The sequence below is a fragment of the Canis lupus genome, chromosome 4 (genome assembly GCF_003254725.2).
Source record: "Canis lupus dingo isolate Sandy chromosome 4, ASM325472v2, whole genome shotgun sequence".
Taxonomy (NCBI): domain Eukaryota; kingdom Metazoa; phylum Chordata; class Mammalia; order Carnivora; family Canidae; genus Canis; species Canis lupus.
The window spans coordinates 38,965,396-38,983,255 of NC_064246.1; the positions used below are offsets into that span (position 1 = coordinate 38,965,396).

The 17,860-nt window shown below is 39.2% G+C and overlaps 1 protein-coding gene across 2 annotated transcripts; it reads right to left on the reverse strand.

The window, feature by feature from the left end:
- Positions 1 to 538: 538 nt before the first annotated feature.
- C4H5orf47 (chromosome 4 C5orf47 homolog) lies at positions 539 to 15,736 on the reverse strand. Of its 2 annotated transcripts, XM_025434961.3 has the most exons (5): positions 15,448 to 15,736; positions 6,686 to 6,771; positions 5,260 to 5,359; positions 3,750 to 3,788; positions 539 to 942 (listed from the first exon to the last, which is right to left on the reverse strand). In XM_025434961.3, exons 1-4 carry the CDS (start codon positions 15,734 to 15,736, stop codon positions 3,769 to 3,771), a joined length of 495 nt encoding a protein of 164 aa, XP_025290746.2. In that variant the 3' UTR covers positions 539 to 942; positions 3,750 to 3,768. The 2 variants fall into 2 exon arrangements, with proteins under 2 accessions (XP_025290746.2, XP_025290745.3); XM_025434960.3 differs by lacking the exon at positions 3,750 to 3,788.
- Between the last annotated feature and the right edge of the window lie 2,124 nt (positions 15,737 to 17,860).

Consider the following 17,860-nt stretch of genomic DNA (forward strand, 5'->3'; position numbering starts at 1 on the left):
TTTTATGGTAAAGAATTCAGGATGCATGTGGGGTTTTTCTGTTTGATTTTGTTTTACTTGCCTTTATCATGGGCAAACTTCTTTTTGTCTTTTTCTCCTAAGTTTTCAGTTCTACCTAGGCTTATGATACAATTTAGGGAGAGAGACTGCATCAACAAAAAGCAGAAAAAAATGGTCTTGGCAATAGTTGAGTAGAAAACAATGAGACTTCACTGAGAAATATTTATAAATTCTTTTCAGAGTTCTAAGTTTCTCATTCACTGATGAAAACATAATATAATATTATTGAGGGGTCTGGAAAGGAGAAGAATGTTTCCTCTGATCTTTGCCCCTAAATTTTCCTAAAATATTCCATGTTACAATTTAGAATTTGCACAAATTTTCTAATTTTCCTTAGGACGAAAAGATGGCTTAACTAACCATTAGTTTTAACACTCAAAATAGCTATCACTATGTAAATTGTAGACTTTTGTCATAAAGCAATTGAGAAATTTAGAAAAAAAGAAGGAAGCCAAAAACAATTTAAATGGAATCCAAGTTTAATTTAAAGCATTTACATCTAAAAGAAGGATAAAGTGATGGTTGCAGATGCATTAATAAAAGGGAAAAATGGCAATTGTACATGCCTACAATTATATTACTATTTCAATTTAAATTTTATGAATAAGAGGAACTTAAAAGAATATGGGATATTAATTCACACTTGAAGAACACTTGCATAACACTCATGTGCACATGATAACAATATTTAACAAAAATCTGTATTAACTTGCAAAGAAATACTATTAATTTATAATAAAGGTAGTTTTTCTATTCAACTATGAAAGTCCCAATTCCAACAAAACACACCAAAATTAACATATAATTATAATTCAATTTAAAGTTCCACCTTTAAACTCTTCACAATCTTCTTTGGTAAACAGATCCAAAGAGAGGTTAATCCTAAATAAAAGATGACAAAATTGAATCTTGTTAAGATAAAATGTCATGGTCAATAGTCATCGAAATAACTTAACATTTCTAGGATTGCAAAGCAACAGTTAGCCATTCCCTGTATTTACTTTTTGGTAACTTTTACTTTCTCTAGTCACCATAAAAAGCTTCTAACAGATTCAATGTGTAAGTCATATTTTTCTTCTCCATTCTAGCTCCCGCAAATAATCTTGATGACTTCAACAGCTCCATCTATAGAAACTGGTCGTAAAAACACTCTATCATAGGCCTTTATCTCCAGGCCACTTCATGCCACTCATAAGCAGGGTTATTGCTTTGGATAATGTCATCACTTGGCATTTCTGCTTTAGTTCTAGGTGTTGAAACTTTTGAATTGTTCCTAGCTAACATATTTCTATACTCCTATTTTTTGTACCCCTATATTCTCACTGAACAAGGCCACTGCAACCCTTTGAACTGCCAAGCTTCTAATCTTCTGCTTCACTTGTACCCCTCTTTGCCCCCTCATTACTTCTGATTAAGCTCCTAGAATCCCTCTTTGAACTGAGAATTCCTCTTCATCCTAGACATCATCAACACTGCGTTCTCAGTCCTGTCCTCCCACTCCATCCTCATATCGAGGTTTTCATGCGCACCTACTATCACAACTACTTATGACTTCCATGTAGCATAGACTGCACACTAGCTCAAATAAGATACTTCCAAATACCCTAAATACCTCACTACAGCTAAAATTCAACATGACAAAATAAAACTCAGTAGCTTCATAAAACCAGTTCTTCTCTTGACTTCCTTCTTTCTTATCTACTCATTCTCAGAACTTGGGATCATCTTTCTTATCCCCTAGCAAATCTTTTGTCTCCGCTCCACCCACTCTGCTACTCCCATTTACTCCCATTTCACTTGGATCCTTTTAGAATCTCTAGATTTTACTTCCTGTCTTGCCCTCCATTCCAAATATTTGCACAAAATAACATCAGATTCTTTCCAAAATGCAAATCTGATCAATCCACTGCTTTAAAATATTCTATACTGATGATGTACAAGGTATTTGCATATTCTTTTATTATGTTTCCATAAAATACTTAGTAATTACAAAAGGAAAAATAAGCTTCCTGAATTTGATCATTGTTGTATGGTTATATAGAGATATCTTTGTTCTTAGGACATACACAGTAAAGTATTAAGGGGTAATGTTTATATGCTATATACAATTATATCCTACATATATATATATATGTATGTATGTATATATTTAGAGAGAGAGTGCTTGAGGGGAGGAGCAGAGGGAGAGGGAGAGAGAGAATCTCAAACAGACTCCACATTGAGCATGCAGCCAGACATGGGGCTTGATCTCATGACCCTGAGACCATGACCAGAGCCAAAATTAAAAGTCAGATGCTTAACTAACTGAGCTACCGAGGCACCCCTTAAAGGGTAACACTTTATATACATGCACATATACACATAGAGAAAAAGAGAAGGCATCTAAGAATGAAAAAGTAAATGTAGGGATCCCTGGGTGGCGCAGTGGTTTAGCGCCTGCTTTTGGCCCAGGGCGCGATCCTGGAGACCCGGGATCGAATCCCACATCGGGCTCCCGGTGCATGGAGCCTGCTTCTCTCTCTGCCTGTGTCTCTGCCTCTCTCTCTCTCTGTGTGACTATCATAAATAAATTAAAAAAAAAAAAAAAAAAGAAAAAGTAAATGTAACAAGATGTTAAAAATCAGTGAAACTAGGTAAAGGTTATACTGGAGTTCTTTGTATTACCCTTGTAACTTTTCTGTACATTTGGATAATTTAGAATAAAGGGTTAATAAGATGTTTCATGTTTCTTTATTGCCTACTTAATGGAGTACAAATATTACTCACGTGAGACCCTTTGAAAAAGAGTCTCAGTATTTTAGACTTTTCTTTACAATGACTATCGTAAACAAGGTTTGATCAAACTACACATTCCTGAACATCTTCTTGGACTCCATGAACTTGCTCATGTCCATGTCTAAAGTATACTCCCCTCCCCCACATTCCCATGTACAAAAGTCTGATTTCTCTTTCCTAACACCCATCTTACTTTTCTAGTACTTTTCAAACACCACCAAACTGGATATAATCTCTCCCTAGAAATTTAATGAACTCACATGATTAGCAAACCAAGGCACAACTGAAATGAAAGGAGGAAAGATGATACACTCGATTTAAAACATGTAATATTATCAAGTAACTACAGAATTGCCTAAAGGAATTCAGAGGTCAAAGGTAGAAGAGAGATTTAATGGTCCTACACAAAGAAAGAGTAATTGAAGCTATAAAAGTGGGTTGGTATACCTCAGAATAAATATGTAAAGAGAGAACAGAACCAATAACACTTGTTATTAAGTGGTAACAAAAGGAACAAATAAAAAATACACAGAAAATGCTGTCAGAAAGGCAGAAAGAGAACCGTGTCATAACCTCCAGGACACTAAGAAAGAAGAAAAATTGAAAGCAGTAGTAAGATAATATTAAATGTGACAAGTTCAAAGAGAAAAGGGAAGTAAGAGACATTATTAACAAACAAACAAAAATTCCCACAAAAACAAAAACCATGGACCATGGAAAGAGTAGTTTCAATAGCATTGTGAATATGGGGCCCAAATGAAGTTTATTAAATTTCAACAAATATTTATTCAGTGCTTACTATTTGCCAAACACTGGGTTTAAGGAAGGAAACAGGCTGGAATTAGCAATGGGTATTCTAAAGGTTGGAGACAGTAAGATGTAAAAGGGATGGAAATAAAGCCTAGGATTCTTACCAGCAGATGATAAGAAGATTCATCTTTTGTAATTTGAGTCTAGGAACAACATAAAATATATGGGAAATTCAAGTTGGCCTCTAGCACTGGTTTTCCCATTAATAAATACATATTACAAAATAAGAGTTATAATACATTTCTAAAACATTATTAGTTTTTGTAATCTGGTTTAAAACTATCTATAATATAAAATAATGAATTACCTGGATATTTGTTTGTAACAGGCTGTTTCTGGAAAACACAGATTATTATTTTAAATTGCCAAACAAACCTTATAAGTTTACTTGGCATTTAATCGAAGGCCTCTTGCTGGGGCACAAGAGAACTGACAAGTTCAAGGTTGTGGCCAGAGCAAATTAGATGTAATCTGTTCATTAAAGTAACTGGATCTGGATTAACTCAGAACAATGCCCAGGGTCTTTGCACATTGCTCTGCCTCAAACAATCCCTTTCACCTAAAAAAACCACGAACCACTTTCTTCCTCCTAATCCCTTCTGCCTCATTCTCCTTAACTGAATAAATAAAATAGAGTATCACTAATCTGAACATTGGTTTATACGTCATTATTGCAAACAATTTATGCTATTATTAATGCAATATTACATGAACAGTGATGAGTTTCCAGAGTAACAATGCTTACAAAATGGCATTCTGTTCCAATTAATTATCTTATGAAAATAGTCTTCACAAAATTAAATTCTGTAGATTTACTGTCAAAATAGAAGTTGTCATCGAGTGACTATACTATACTACTATACTATACTATACTTTACTATACTACTAAGAACCTATCGAAGTGTTTAGCATAGTAACATGTGAAGGAAAGGAAATAACTGTTATGATTTATCAATTCGTGTGGCATTATTAGTTATATAAATTTTATCCAACTTCATTGTTTGAGAATCCAAAAGTTCCAATTACTTTAATAAGTATACTAGATTACATCTAATTTTGCTCTGCCCAAAATATCAATTCAATACTGTTGCAGCTTTAGAACATAGTTTAATTTATGAGTTGTTTTCTAGGAATGAATTCATGACTTCAAGGCCATAATTCAAGGGCAGTTTTGTTAAATGTATTAAATTAGACTGCAGCATCCATGGAAGGAAGTAACTGTATGAAATGACACAGAATGTATAAATTTTATTGCAGTCAAAATGTTTTTCTTTGTCAATATGTATGAGTTTTGTAATTTGTATTAAAAGCTGGCATTAAAATTCAAGCTTAACAGACAAGTGTGTTCCTTTTGCTCAGTAAATGCTAGTCAACATTTACCTTCTGTGCTCCTCCACTCACACTTAGGCCTGTGGTCTAGTCTATAACTCAATGGTTTAAGATGTTTTGTATGTTTAATTATGATGAACAGTGATAATATGGTAGCCGCATTTCTATAGCTCTGTACACTGAATGTGACAATTAGGAAAACTACTAGACTAATATGACCCTAGGGTGACTAAATTGTCGGGGAAGGCAGGCTTCTTTAATACAATCAAAATAGTGTCAACTTACTTTCACAAGATAATTGTTGGTATTTCAGTCTGAGTCTATATTTTTCATTTTCTTCAAGCATTCTAGAAATGACTTTGTACACTTTATTCCATACTGAAACCTTAAAAATATAAGCACAGTGTATATTTGACCGAGGCAACTGGCAGTGACTCAACCACGTTGCATGTCAATTGATATCACTATAAAGCAATATTAGCACTTAGAGACCAAAAAATTAAATGTAACTGTTTTCCCATGGTCAGTGATCTCTTCTGCAAACTTCCTAGCATTTCCTCTTTGTAGTTTAGATTACTGTCCTGGATGAAAACAAGGTCTATAAAGTCTTACCTAAATTGTTCTAATACATTCAATTTTGTTTTCAACAGTTGTAAAAATAGTGAATTTCTATTCCACTGGGAAATTATGAGATTTTTAAATGTATTTTATTCTAGTTAAGAATTAAACATTTCTCCTAGGACATACCAAAGCAAAATTACCAGATAGCATGAATACACTAGAACAGAAAGAATGAGAACTATGGAAACAAACAGATGTAGGCTCAGATCCTGGCTTTGCCACTTAACAGTTGCTTGACATTGGGCAAATGTTTTATATCTCATCTAGTAATAATTTCATACATTGGATTATTAGAATTAAGGAAAAATATATGCAAAGCACATACCCCAGTAACTACAAGTAAACATTGGCTATTACTCTGTTCTCCTCACAAAAAAGGAATTCATTCTCGGGAGAAATAATTCTTAGTATAGTGGGAAGATCAGATGCATATTCAAAATACATTTAGAGTTACTTTGAATGCTATTTTGTACTATACAGGGGTTACACCTCATAAATACTCAAAGCTCAGAAATAATACCATTTTATGTGTCATTATCAACTAACAATTTCTTTAAACCAAAGTGTAAGATATATGGTGGAAAACAAAGATGCATAGAGCTAGTGATCTTGTGTATTTAAAACACTCAAGTTACCATGACACTTGGATAACCAGTCCAGCAGTAAAGATTCATCCTTGTTAGCTTTCCTTCTACAAACTAAATGTTCATCCCTTGTCTTTAAAAGAGCAATATGGCACCAATATAGATACATTATTCTTTTCTGTGAAATCCATGATTTTCTCTTTATATTATACTATCAAAGTTATATATTCTATGAAACATATATTTTCATGCTTTGAAAAATCTCCCATTACATTTTGATTGAAATGTGTTTATATCTTCAAACACTGGAAGGACTGTTCTCTACAGTTAATAAATATTTCCAAACCCAGTTCCATTTCTGCTAAATTAATTCTATTTTCTCATTTCAGTAAATTAAATTTTCAAAAGATGGAACTATTTTTACTGTTGAGTATCTTTACACATTTTTATTTAGAGAGGTTAATCTAAAATTCAAATATTGTTCATTCTCCTTTATAATAATATACCTTTTTCTTCTTCTTCATTATTTTGGAAGCTTCATTCAATGGGATGGGGAAATCAAACTTTTTAGCTAAATTCTTCTGGGTTAAACCTAATTTTAAAAAGAGAGAGAGAGTGAAAAGGTAAAAAGTTTAGCACATATTTTAAAGGATGCACCATCCTGAGAATAGAGAGAATTATAAATGTCTCTTGAGTCGTCTGGGGATTTTTACACTTGTTGGTATATTTCTGAACACTATATATTATCAGTTTACCAATTAGCTAAGACTATGCTGGGGAAAAAAAAAAACAAAACAAGAAAACTAGAGACAAACTACCTTGGAAATGCCTAGGAAGTCTCTTTTCTTTATTGATTTGAAAGATGAGTCCCCAAAAAGTCAGTAACATCTAACAAATACAGAAGCCACATCTTTCTTCTCTGTTCAACTCCAGACACACATTATGCTTTCAACTCTCCCAAATACCTATGGTTTCTCAAATGCCTTGCTCCTATCCTTCCCAGCCTTTGCACATGCTGTTCTATATGGCTAAAACATTTCCCAGCCTTTGCACATGCTGTTCCATATGGATAAAACACTCTTCCCAGCCTTTGCACATGCTGTTCCATATGGATAACACACACACACACACACACACACACACACACACACACACACATATCCTTGGCAGGCAAATTTCTACCTGCTCTTCAAGACTCAACTTACACCTTCACCTCCTCTCTATAGTCTCCCACACAGCACTAGCTCCAGAAACACTTGGGTAACTGGTACTTAGCACACTTTTATATCACGTTTATAATGTGTTTCCTTCACTAGGCTGTGACTTCCCCAAGGGCCACAGCTATGTGTGCCTTAGTCATCTTTCCACCCACACTACCAGAGACACAGTAGGAACTAACAAGGGTTTGTTAAAGAGTGAATAAGTTTCCTCCCTCTACTCACCAAACCATGCTGCCTTCCCAAATATTAACTGTTAGAAGAAAACCCAAGGGCTTGTTCTGTCCAAGGACAAAATCATAAAACACTGAGCATGTGCCCCTCGAAAGCTTTTATATTTGCCTGTAATCTGCCCATCTGAACACTTACCCACCTAATTCCTGCCCTATCACCACCACTCTATGCCTGGCTTTCTTCCACTTATTCAATATTTAGCTTTCCAGGAACCTTCTCTGATTTCTCAAAGCATCCTATGCTCAGTTATCATGAGATTTATCATGTTGTTTACTTGAGGAGTGTGTTTTATTTGAGATCCAGTATCTAATACCATACACATTAAGTATGCAATAAGCATTCTATTTGTTAGTGAATTACAGTATGTTCTAAAACGGTATTTCCCTATTTGTGAAAAGCATATCACCAATTCTAGGAGGGATAGAGACCTAGCACTAAAGAACCTTAACACACAGTGAGAAACTCATTTTCTTTCCCATTATTTTTCAATCTGATTACATCACAGAGAAAGTCTGAGTTTGGAACTAGTATGTCACTAAGATTTCTCTGACATTTGCTTCTCTCTATTTATGACTACAGAAAACCTTTATTAGACAAACGATTTGGCTAGAATTTAATAATATTGTTTAGCCTTTATTTGATTATTTTTAATTAATTTCTATTTGTGGCAAATGGTACAAGTTTGCCACTGAGATAATGATGTAAAGTGTTCTAAAAAGAAATTTAGTTGAGAAATTTAGTTGAGAGGAGAAAAAAGTTCATATTTAAATAAATATATTAAGTAAGTGATCGTACAGATGATATGCAGATATGATGTAGGAAAATAAGTCTGGGAATCTCTGTTCTTCATATACCCATATGTACCCTTCCCTCTAAATGCCTATGCCTTTGGAATACTATACTTGCATCATTTGCAAATGTTTTCCATTTCCAAGTCTTAGCTATTCTAAACATTATTCCTGGAGGTCAGGGTAGGAGCCATCAAGTCTACCTGTATTTACTGGGGATCTACAATATGTCAAGGAGTATAGAAGATGTGATAAAGAAAAAAGACAAAATCATTTCTTCTACTTGTTTTGCATACATCACTAAGGGAAGCTCCAGTGTATACCAAAGACTTTGTCCCAACTTATGTTTTCAATCTTTCTCTAGCCTTCTTTCTACACACTGTTTCTACACACTCAAAATATACTTCTAGTTCTTCCCTAATCACTCTCCATCATGGATCCATACCCAGGGCAATGTTTACACATTTTTCCCACCTGTAATTCCCTAGCTCAGCAACATGTGTGACTCTCATGGAGCTTCCACCACTGTGAAGCCTTTCCTAATCCTCTCATTCTCAAATTATTACCACTTCCAAAGCATTTATTTGTACTTCCACAATAGCACTCATCACCCTCCATTATATATCAATTATGAATATACCTCCTAAGTTCTGTGAGAACTGATTTATTAGTCTTGCTTTAAATGTTTGAAGAGTTTCCTAATTTGCTTGCCCCAGGATTTCTAAGTTCTACTACATCTTATAAAGAACTTACAATTTTATCTTCTAGAGTTTCTGATCCCTTCATCCCACCATTCAAAAATCTTCAGTGACTATAAACCGACTGCCTCCAAGGTATTCCACAACCTGGTCCAAAACTTACTTTTCATTCATTCAATAAATATTTAGCCATGCCCACTATATACTACTCATTGGGATAATACCTCCCTTCCCTCCAAGCCATCTCTATTCATTGTGCCAGGATTTACTGGTCATTTATTCTGTATCAAACACCGTGCCGGGCACTGCACACATTCTGTACTTCACTTAGTCTTTTTTGTTTTTTAAGATTTTATTTATTTATGAGAGACACACACAGAGAGGCAGAGATATAGGCAGAGGAAGAAGCAGGCTCCCTGTGGGGAGCCTGATATGGGACTCAATCCCAGGACTCTGGGATCACGCCCTGAGCCAAAGGCAGATGCTCAACCACTGAGCCACCCAGGCATCCCTGTCACTTAGTCTTCACAGTAACTTGTTCTGTTAGAAAATATCATCCCCATTTTACATATAAGAAAACTGAGAATCGAGTAGTTAACTAGCTTGGCCAATATTACACTACTAATAAATGACAGAGCCAAGATTATGTCTTTCTGATTTCAAAGCCAATGCTCTCAATAATCTCTACCTTCCCACTAGCACTTTCTCCATGCATATCCCTTGATTTCCTGCCTTTATGCCTCTCCTTTCCCTTAACTATCAAAGTCTTTCTAAGGTGTCTCTCTTACAGCATTTGTGTCTACTAACTTGCATTCATATTATTATTCATTTAGAAGTTCCTGGAGAGCAGAATATTTGTCTGATTCATCTGTCACTAGCACATAATCTAGTGCCCAAAGTGTGGGAGATGTTCAATGATAAATAATTCACTTAGTTCCCCATAGAGAGCCAGACATAAACATCCTTTTAATATTAATATTAAATATATATCCCAAACTGAGTAAAATTTAAGCACTTCCTGCCTTGGTTTAAATATAAATCTGACTATTCCTGGCCTCACAAGCACAGCAGAGGGGCTCTGAAGCTCTTGGCTCCATCATCTGCCCATCCACCTACCATAGAAACTTCAGAGTTGGGATGCCTGGGTGGCTCAGTGGTTGACCATCTGCCTTTGGCTCAGATTGTGAACCCAGGGTCCTGGGATCCAGTCCTGAATTGGGCTCCCCATGGGAAGCCAGCTCCTCCCTCTGCCTATGTGTCTGCCTCTGTGTGTCTCTCATGAATGAATCGATGAAATCTTGAAAGAAGAAAAGAAAGAAAAGAAAAGAAAAGAAAAGAAAAGAAAAGAAAAGAAAAGAAAAGAAAAGAAAAGAAAAGAAAAGAAAAGAAAAAACAAACGAACTTCAGGGTTGGCATCAATCCCTTCCTTCTCTGTCTTTCAGTCAGTCATTGATCCTGTGCATTGTCTCCATTGCTGCTGCCTTCGTTCACACCTTTCATCTCTGCGCTGGACTTCTGTGACTGCCCTCTAACAGGCTCTGGCCTCCAGTCTCTTCTAGCCCAACTCTGTCCTAGTTCTCCTTCCTCCAGATCTGATCATGTCACCCCTGCCACAAGGGAGCAGCAAAAATCCCCAAATTTCAAAATCAAACTTCAAGACAAACTATATTATTGTCTTTTCCTACCCCAGCAGAGAAGTCAACTAGAGGAAAGCCACCCTAGGCCTGTACGGCATAAAGTTACAAAAGCACAACACCGGTTTTATATTGGCTACCCAGTTACTTCTAACTGGCATAGGTAGGGATCTCCAGCACAAATTCATGCATCCCTTCCCTCACGCCTGGAAGCTTCTTCATCTGCTTTCAGTGTTCCTCACTTCTAATGCACTATCTTGATGATGGACTATTATTTGTCCTTTGATTCACGGCACTAAAACAATATAGGCTCCCAATTGAATCGATTGTATTTTTTCTTGGCTTCTTACCAAAGCTATAGAGCTCCTCATTACCACTACTACCACCACCATCACCATACTCTCTCCTCTTCCTAGAATAAACCTTGTATCCTATTTCTATTATTCAAAGAAGCTGGAAACTGAGGGCTAAAGTATCTTATACTACCCCTGGATTTTTTAGATCCCTGGGAGAGGAGCCAGAAAAAAAAAACCAAAACCAAAACCAAAAACAAAAAAACCTGAGGCCATTAGAAGAGCTTGTTGTCCAAAGTAATGACCCTGGATAGGTAGCTCTGAAGGCTTCCTGCCACAGCTCATTTTCAGGAGCTTTCAATCAAGTCACACGGAGTACTATCTTATACATCTAAATTATCAAAGCAATCTGGAAGGATAACAAACAAAATGTTTACATATTCCTCAAATTGGGCTTCAGTCTTGCATGCCTCCAATTCTATCTCCTTTATATAGCATAGCCTGAGTAAATCTAACCCTACCACTTCTTTTATTTGAGAGAGAGAGAGGAGGAGGAGGAAGAGGAAGAGGAAGAGGAGGAGAAGCAGAGCAAGAGGGACAAGCAGACTGTGCAGAGCACAGAACCCAATGTGGGGCTCCATCACACAACCCTGAGATCATCACCTGAGTCAAAATAAAGAGTCAGACGATTAACTGACTGAGCCACCCAGGTGCCCCTCTCTTCTCTTTTTCAAAAACCTTCAGTTTTAGACTTCTGAGTTACTGAAGACAATGGGAAATGTAGAGCAACTGACCTCCCAAAAGTTCACCCCAAACAATTTCACATTTTGAAAATTCTATACAAAACTGCACCCTCAGCATTGCTTGAAGATAGAAAAATGAGAACTGCAAAGTAACTGTTTAAAGAAAACAAGAAAAATCATTCAATCGCAGAGCTATGGTCCCATAGGCTCCAGCCCCACCCCAAGGAGGGATTTGTGGCCAGCAGGGACGAGAAAGAAAGGGCACTAGAAAAAGTGCCTGCAGGAGAGCTTTCTGGCCAACAGAAAGATTAAATCCACCCTAAATCTGAAAATACTAAAACAAAACCCTACAGGTCAGAGCACAAACTACAGAGAAGGAATATCAATGTGCAATTTAAAGGGCCAGGGCCAGACACCACATAAAGTACTAATCATGCCATTTAATGGGCCTGACTCAGTTTAAAGGGGTAAGCATGATTTAAAGGGACAGTCTTCCAATTGCATGGCTTCCGCAGGAGAAAGAACAAAAAGGAAGAAGCATAAATTAGGTCACGAAAAAAGTATCAGTAGCATCCATAAAAGTGGAGACCTTACAAACAACACTCTGATTATAATGCAATAAAACAAAGTTTACTAACAAAAACAAAACAGAAAAGTCCTGGAAGCTTTTTTTTTTTTTTTTTTTTTTAGTCCTGGAAGCTTCTTAAAAAATCAAATCTATTAAGCAACTCTACAGTGAGAAGAATAACACAAACTGAAATTACAGAATTTTAAAAAAACATAGTGACAATGGAAACACCACATATTAGAATCTATGGGATTTAAAGTAGTGGTTAGAAGAAAATGCATTGCACTAAAGGCTTTAATCAATAAAAAGGAAGAATAAAAATAATTGAATGAAATGTCCTGCTGGAAAAAAGTATAAAAACAACATAGGAAACCAAAAGAAAGCACATGTAAGGAGATAAAGTTTCATCTTTATTATTTATCTTTATTTTTCAATGAGGAAGAAACTAGAAAAACAAGACATCTCATTAATAAATTGAAATCCTGTTTTTTTTTTAATTGACAAAACACTTGATCAAGAAAAAGGGGGAATAGGGCAGCCCAGGTGGCTCAGCCCAGGTGGCTCAGCAGTTTAGCGCCGCTTTTGGTCCAGGGTGTGATCCTGGAGACCCGGGATCAAGTCCCACGTCAGGCTCCCTGCATGGAGCCTCCTTCTCCCTCTGCCTGTGTCTCTGCCTCTCTCTCTCTCTCTCTGTGTCTCTCTCATGAGTATATAAATAAAATCTCAAAAAAAAAAAAAGAAAGAAAGGGGGAGTACATACACATGCAGAAAAAAATGACATTGAAACACAAGAAATTTCTTAAAATCATGAGACACTACTTTGCAGACCTCTATGCAAATAGATTTAGAAACACAGATGAAATAGAGAATTTCCTAGGAAAATATAACCAAAATTGACCCATTAGGATTAGAAAGCTTAAAAAGAGCAATTTCATATAAGATATAGAAAAAGTTGTAATGGAATTATTCCACAAAAAGCCCTAGACCCAGATGATTTCACAAAAGAAATCTACCAAACCATCAAACACCAGGTAGTCCCACTGTTATATAACTTTTTCCAGAGCATAGAAAAAGGAAAGTTTGTAAATCTTTTATGAAGTACGTACACTCTAATACCTAAACTAGATGAAGAAGTACAAAGAGAGAAAAACTATGGATCATGATTTCTCATGAATATCAATGTAAAATTCTAAACAAATTAATAGTGGAGTCCAAGCTACTTTAAGAAAATAACACATCATAGCCAAGTAGGATTTATTTCAGGAATGCAAAGTTGGTTCAATACTGGAAAATCCATTTACATTATATACCATAATAATAAATCTAACAATGTATCTCCATAGATCTGAGAAAGCCTTTGACAAAATTCAGCACCCACTTATGATAAAAACACTGAAGAAAATAAAAACTGAGGAATACTTTTTAGTATTTTAACATTTTTCTTTTTTTTTAATTTTTATTTAATTGTGATAGTCACAGAGAGAGAGAGAGAATGAGGCAGAGACACAGGCAGAGGGAGAAGCAGGCTCCATGCACTGGGAGCCTGACGTGGGATTCGATCCCGGGTCTCCAGGATCGCGCCCTGGGCCAAAGGCAGGCGCCAAACCGCTGCGCCACCCAGGGATCCCCTTTTTAGCATTTTAAATATATATGCCTTCGTTCTAAAGCCAGTAACTTATTTAATGGGGAACACTAGAGGCATTCCCTCTACTGATCAGGAATAAGGCAAGGTTGCCCAGAATCTTCACTAGTATTCAACATAGTACTCGAGGTATTACTGCATACAGTAAGACAAAACAAATCTACTGCAGGCATAGGAATGGGTAAAAAAAAAAAAAAGAAAGAAAGAAAGATGAAATTATCTCTCTCTCTTTGCATATAATCTTAGAGTATACCTGGACAATCAGCATCAATGATAAAACCTACTCTAAAAATAAAAGAATGCAGCCAGGTGCTAGGATTTAAAGTTCATTCAAAAACCAATAGGCTAAGTGAAAGAAGGCAATCAGGAAAGCTCATATATTGTATGATGCAATGTATATGAGATGTGCAGAATAGGCAAATCGGTGAAGAAAGAAAGTTTAGCCCTTGCTTAGCCCTGGGGTTAGGCGGAGGGGAGGGCAGTAAGAGGCGGTAGTGGGTGCCAACGGATACAGGATACAGTACGAAAAGGTACAGGTTTTCTCTTTGGGGTAAGAGATACGTTCCAAAATTGAGTGTGGTGATGGTTGCCCATCTCTATGAAAAGCACTGAGTTGTACACTTTAAATAGGTAAGCTGGACTGTGAACGTCTCCATGAACTCTTCAAAAAGCACAGGTGGAGGCAGTAAGCCCTCAGAAACGAGGGAGGACTTTTCCAGGAGATGGAAATGCTCTGGATCTTAACTGTGTCACTAAAAATATAACCTTATCACATCTCGGCATGTATATACATGAATCTTAAATCCGGTTTGTTCATTTATTTTTTTAAGATCGAGGAGTGGGGCGCCTGGGTGGCTCATGTGATTTCACCTCAGGTCATGATGTCACGGTCCTGAGGTCAAGTCCCACCCCCAGATCCCCCTCAGCACGGAGTCGGCTTGCGTGGCTCCCTCTGCTTCTCCCCCTGCTAGCTCGCTCGCTCTTTCTGAAAGAAAAGAAGGAGGGAAGGAAGGAAGATCAGGAAGCTTCCTAGACACAAGCAACAAGCGCTCGGAGGGGACTGTGGAGGAGGAAACCCCTTTTACAACGGAAGGTCGGACGCCTAGGAAGTAACTCAACAAGACACGGGCAAACCCTATAGGGACGTTTCACACACAGGGCAAGCCCGAAAGCCGCGCGCGCAGACCGAACAGGGCCAGAGAAAGACCCCCGGCGCGCAGCGGGCACGGGCCTGGGCCTCAGCGCGGCGAAGACGAAGCCGCCTCGGCCCCTCGCGGTGGCAGACGCAGGGGCTCCAGCCCGGGACCTTCCGCCCCCCGCGCGCCGCCCGCCGGGCCCCAGCGCCCTCCGCCGCCGGGCGGGAAGGCCGACGGGCCGCTGACGGGAGGCCGAGGGCGGAGGCGCCCACCGCCCACACCCAGGCGCCCGCCCGCCCGCCCGCCCGGCGCCACCTGCTCGCGCCGCCGACGAGGTACCGCTCTGCGCGCTCGACGCCCGCGCCGGTGAGGAGACGGCGGGCTCCCGGGGCCGGGGGCCGGGGGCGAGCTCCGCGCCGTCCGGGGCCGCCGCCCGCGGCTCCTCGGGGCTGCACGCGGCCCGGCGCCCGGGGTTCCCGCGGCCCTGAGCCCGGCGGCCGCCCAGCCGCACGACGCCGCCGCACCGGTGCGAGCCGAAGCGCGTCACGTAGACGAAGCGCGGCAGGCCCCGCTCCTGCCCCCGGGCGGCCGCCGCCATCGCCATCGCCGCCGAGTTTCCTCAGAGGCCCCGCGTAGCCCCGGGCGGGACGGCGGGAGGGCGGGGCCACTGCGGCGCGGCGGGGGGGGGGGGGCGGGAGCGGGGACGGCGCGGGCAGGCGGGGGGCGTGGGGCGGGGAGGCGCCTGGGGCACGGCCTCTGGAGAACTGCTGAGCCGAGGCGACGGTGCGGGAAGGGGGACAGGCCCCTGGGGCAGCCCCCCGCGGCTGGGTGTGCGGGGGCTCCCGTGAGCCGCGGACCCCGCAGGCTGGGGTGCGGGCCGGTGCGGTTGGGGGCCTGGGGGAGCGGGAGGACACAGCACCCCCTGCTGCCGGAGCGTTCCCGGGGCACCGTGGCCGGGCACGGCCGTGCTGGGCCATATGGGCCTCGGGCCAGCGTCCTTCCCGCCGCGCCGTGCGGCCCCCCGTGGTTCCGCTGCCGCCCAGCTGGACCCTTTGGGCAAGCTACTTCTCCTCTCTAAGCTTTCAGTGTCCTCGGGTGTAAATTCAGGATGACGGGGCTAAATCAAAATAAGGCCTATTATACTGGCACATAGAGTTCCCGTAGGCCTCACCTTCATGTCACGTTTATTGGGTACATACCCTGTGAAGTGCATGTGGCCATAGCTTTACATCTGCGCTTTGCAAACGGTTCTCCCATAGACCATCCTTTCAAATCGCGCAGCATTTCACAGCAAAGAAACTGAGTGACTTCCCCAGAGTAACAGGCAGGACAGAGACATAGTTTCTTAAAATGAATCTTTTTAATTGAATTATAAATATGTGCAGAAAACTGTACCAATCATCAGTATACAGATCGATGAATTTTCACACACTAAATATATCCATGTAATATCCACCCAGGTTAAGAAATGGTGCAGTGCAGAAGCACCCCATGTTCTCACCCAGGCCCAATCCCTTTGCTTTCTTTGTTTCCATGTGGGGTTTTCATTCTGTTCTCAATCATTAAGAGGAGTTTTTAATATATTCTGTATATTAGGTATTTGTTACTTGTATGTATTGCAATTTTTTTTCTCATCTGTGATTCACCTTTTATTCTGTCTACGAACTCTATTGAGATGATTATGTAATTTTACTCCCTTATTGTATAAATGTGATGAATCGCATTGATCGAATTCCAGTGTTAAACCAACCCTCTAATCTGGGATAAATCCTACTTGCTTGTGATATATTATCATACTATATGATTGATATACCTCTAAATTTGATTTTTTTTTTTTTATGATAGTCACACAGAGAGAGAGAGAGAGGCAGAGACACAGGCAGAGGGAGAAGCAGGCTCCATGCACCGGGAGCCCGACATGGGATTCGATCCCGGGTCTCCAGGATCGCGCCCTGGGCCAAAGGCAGGCGCCAAACTGCTGCGCCACCCAGGGACCCCTAAATTTGATTTTTTAATCTTTTCCTTAGACTTTTAACGTCTGTGTGAGAGAGAATGGCTTACAACCTCTTATGTATTTGGTAGAATTTATTAATTAAGACATCTAGGTATGGTGTTCTTTGTGAAAAGGTCTTTAGTAGTTATAGGATTATTCAGATTTTCTATTTCTTTTTGGGTCAGTTTAGTAAAGTGGGTTCTTCCAGGATTTGTCCAATCCTTCTATATTCTAAAACTCAGTAGCAAAAATTGTTCAAATATTCCTTCACTATCTTTTTAAGGTTTATAGGAGCATCACAATATCCCCCTTTTCATTCAGGATATTGATAATTTATATACTCTTTTTATCTGATTTGATCTCATCAATAGGTTATCAATTTTATTACTCTGTTCAAAGAATCAAATTTTGACTTTGTCAATTCCTGCTAATGTTCCCTAATTGTTTTTGTAACATCCTGAGATGGATATTTAAATCATGGATGTTGAGACTTTTTTCCTAATGCAGGCACGTAAAGCTATATACATTTTCCTCTGAGCCTAGCTTTAGCTGCATGCCACAAGTTTCGTATTCCTATTCATTATTCAAGACATTTTAATTGTAATTTTTTAGGCATATGAATTATGTATAAATATATTGTTTCATGTCCAAAGATTTGGAAGCTTTTCAGTTTTTTTGTTATTTATTTTTAGCTTAATTCCATAGTAGTCAGTGACCATACCTTGAATGATTTCA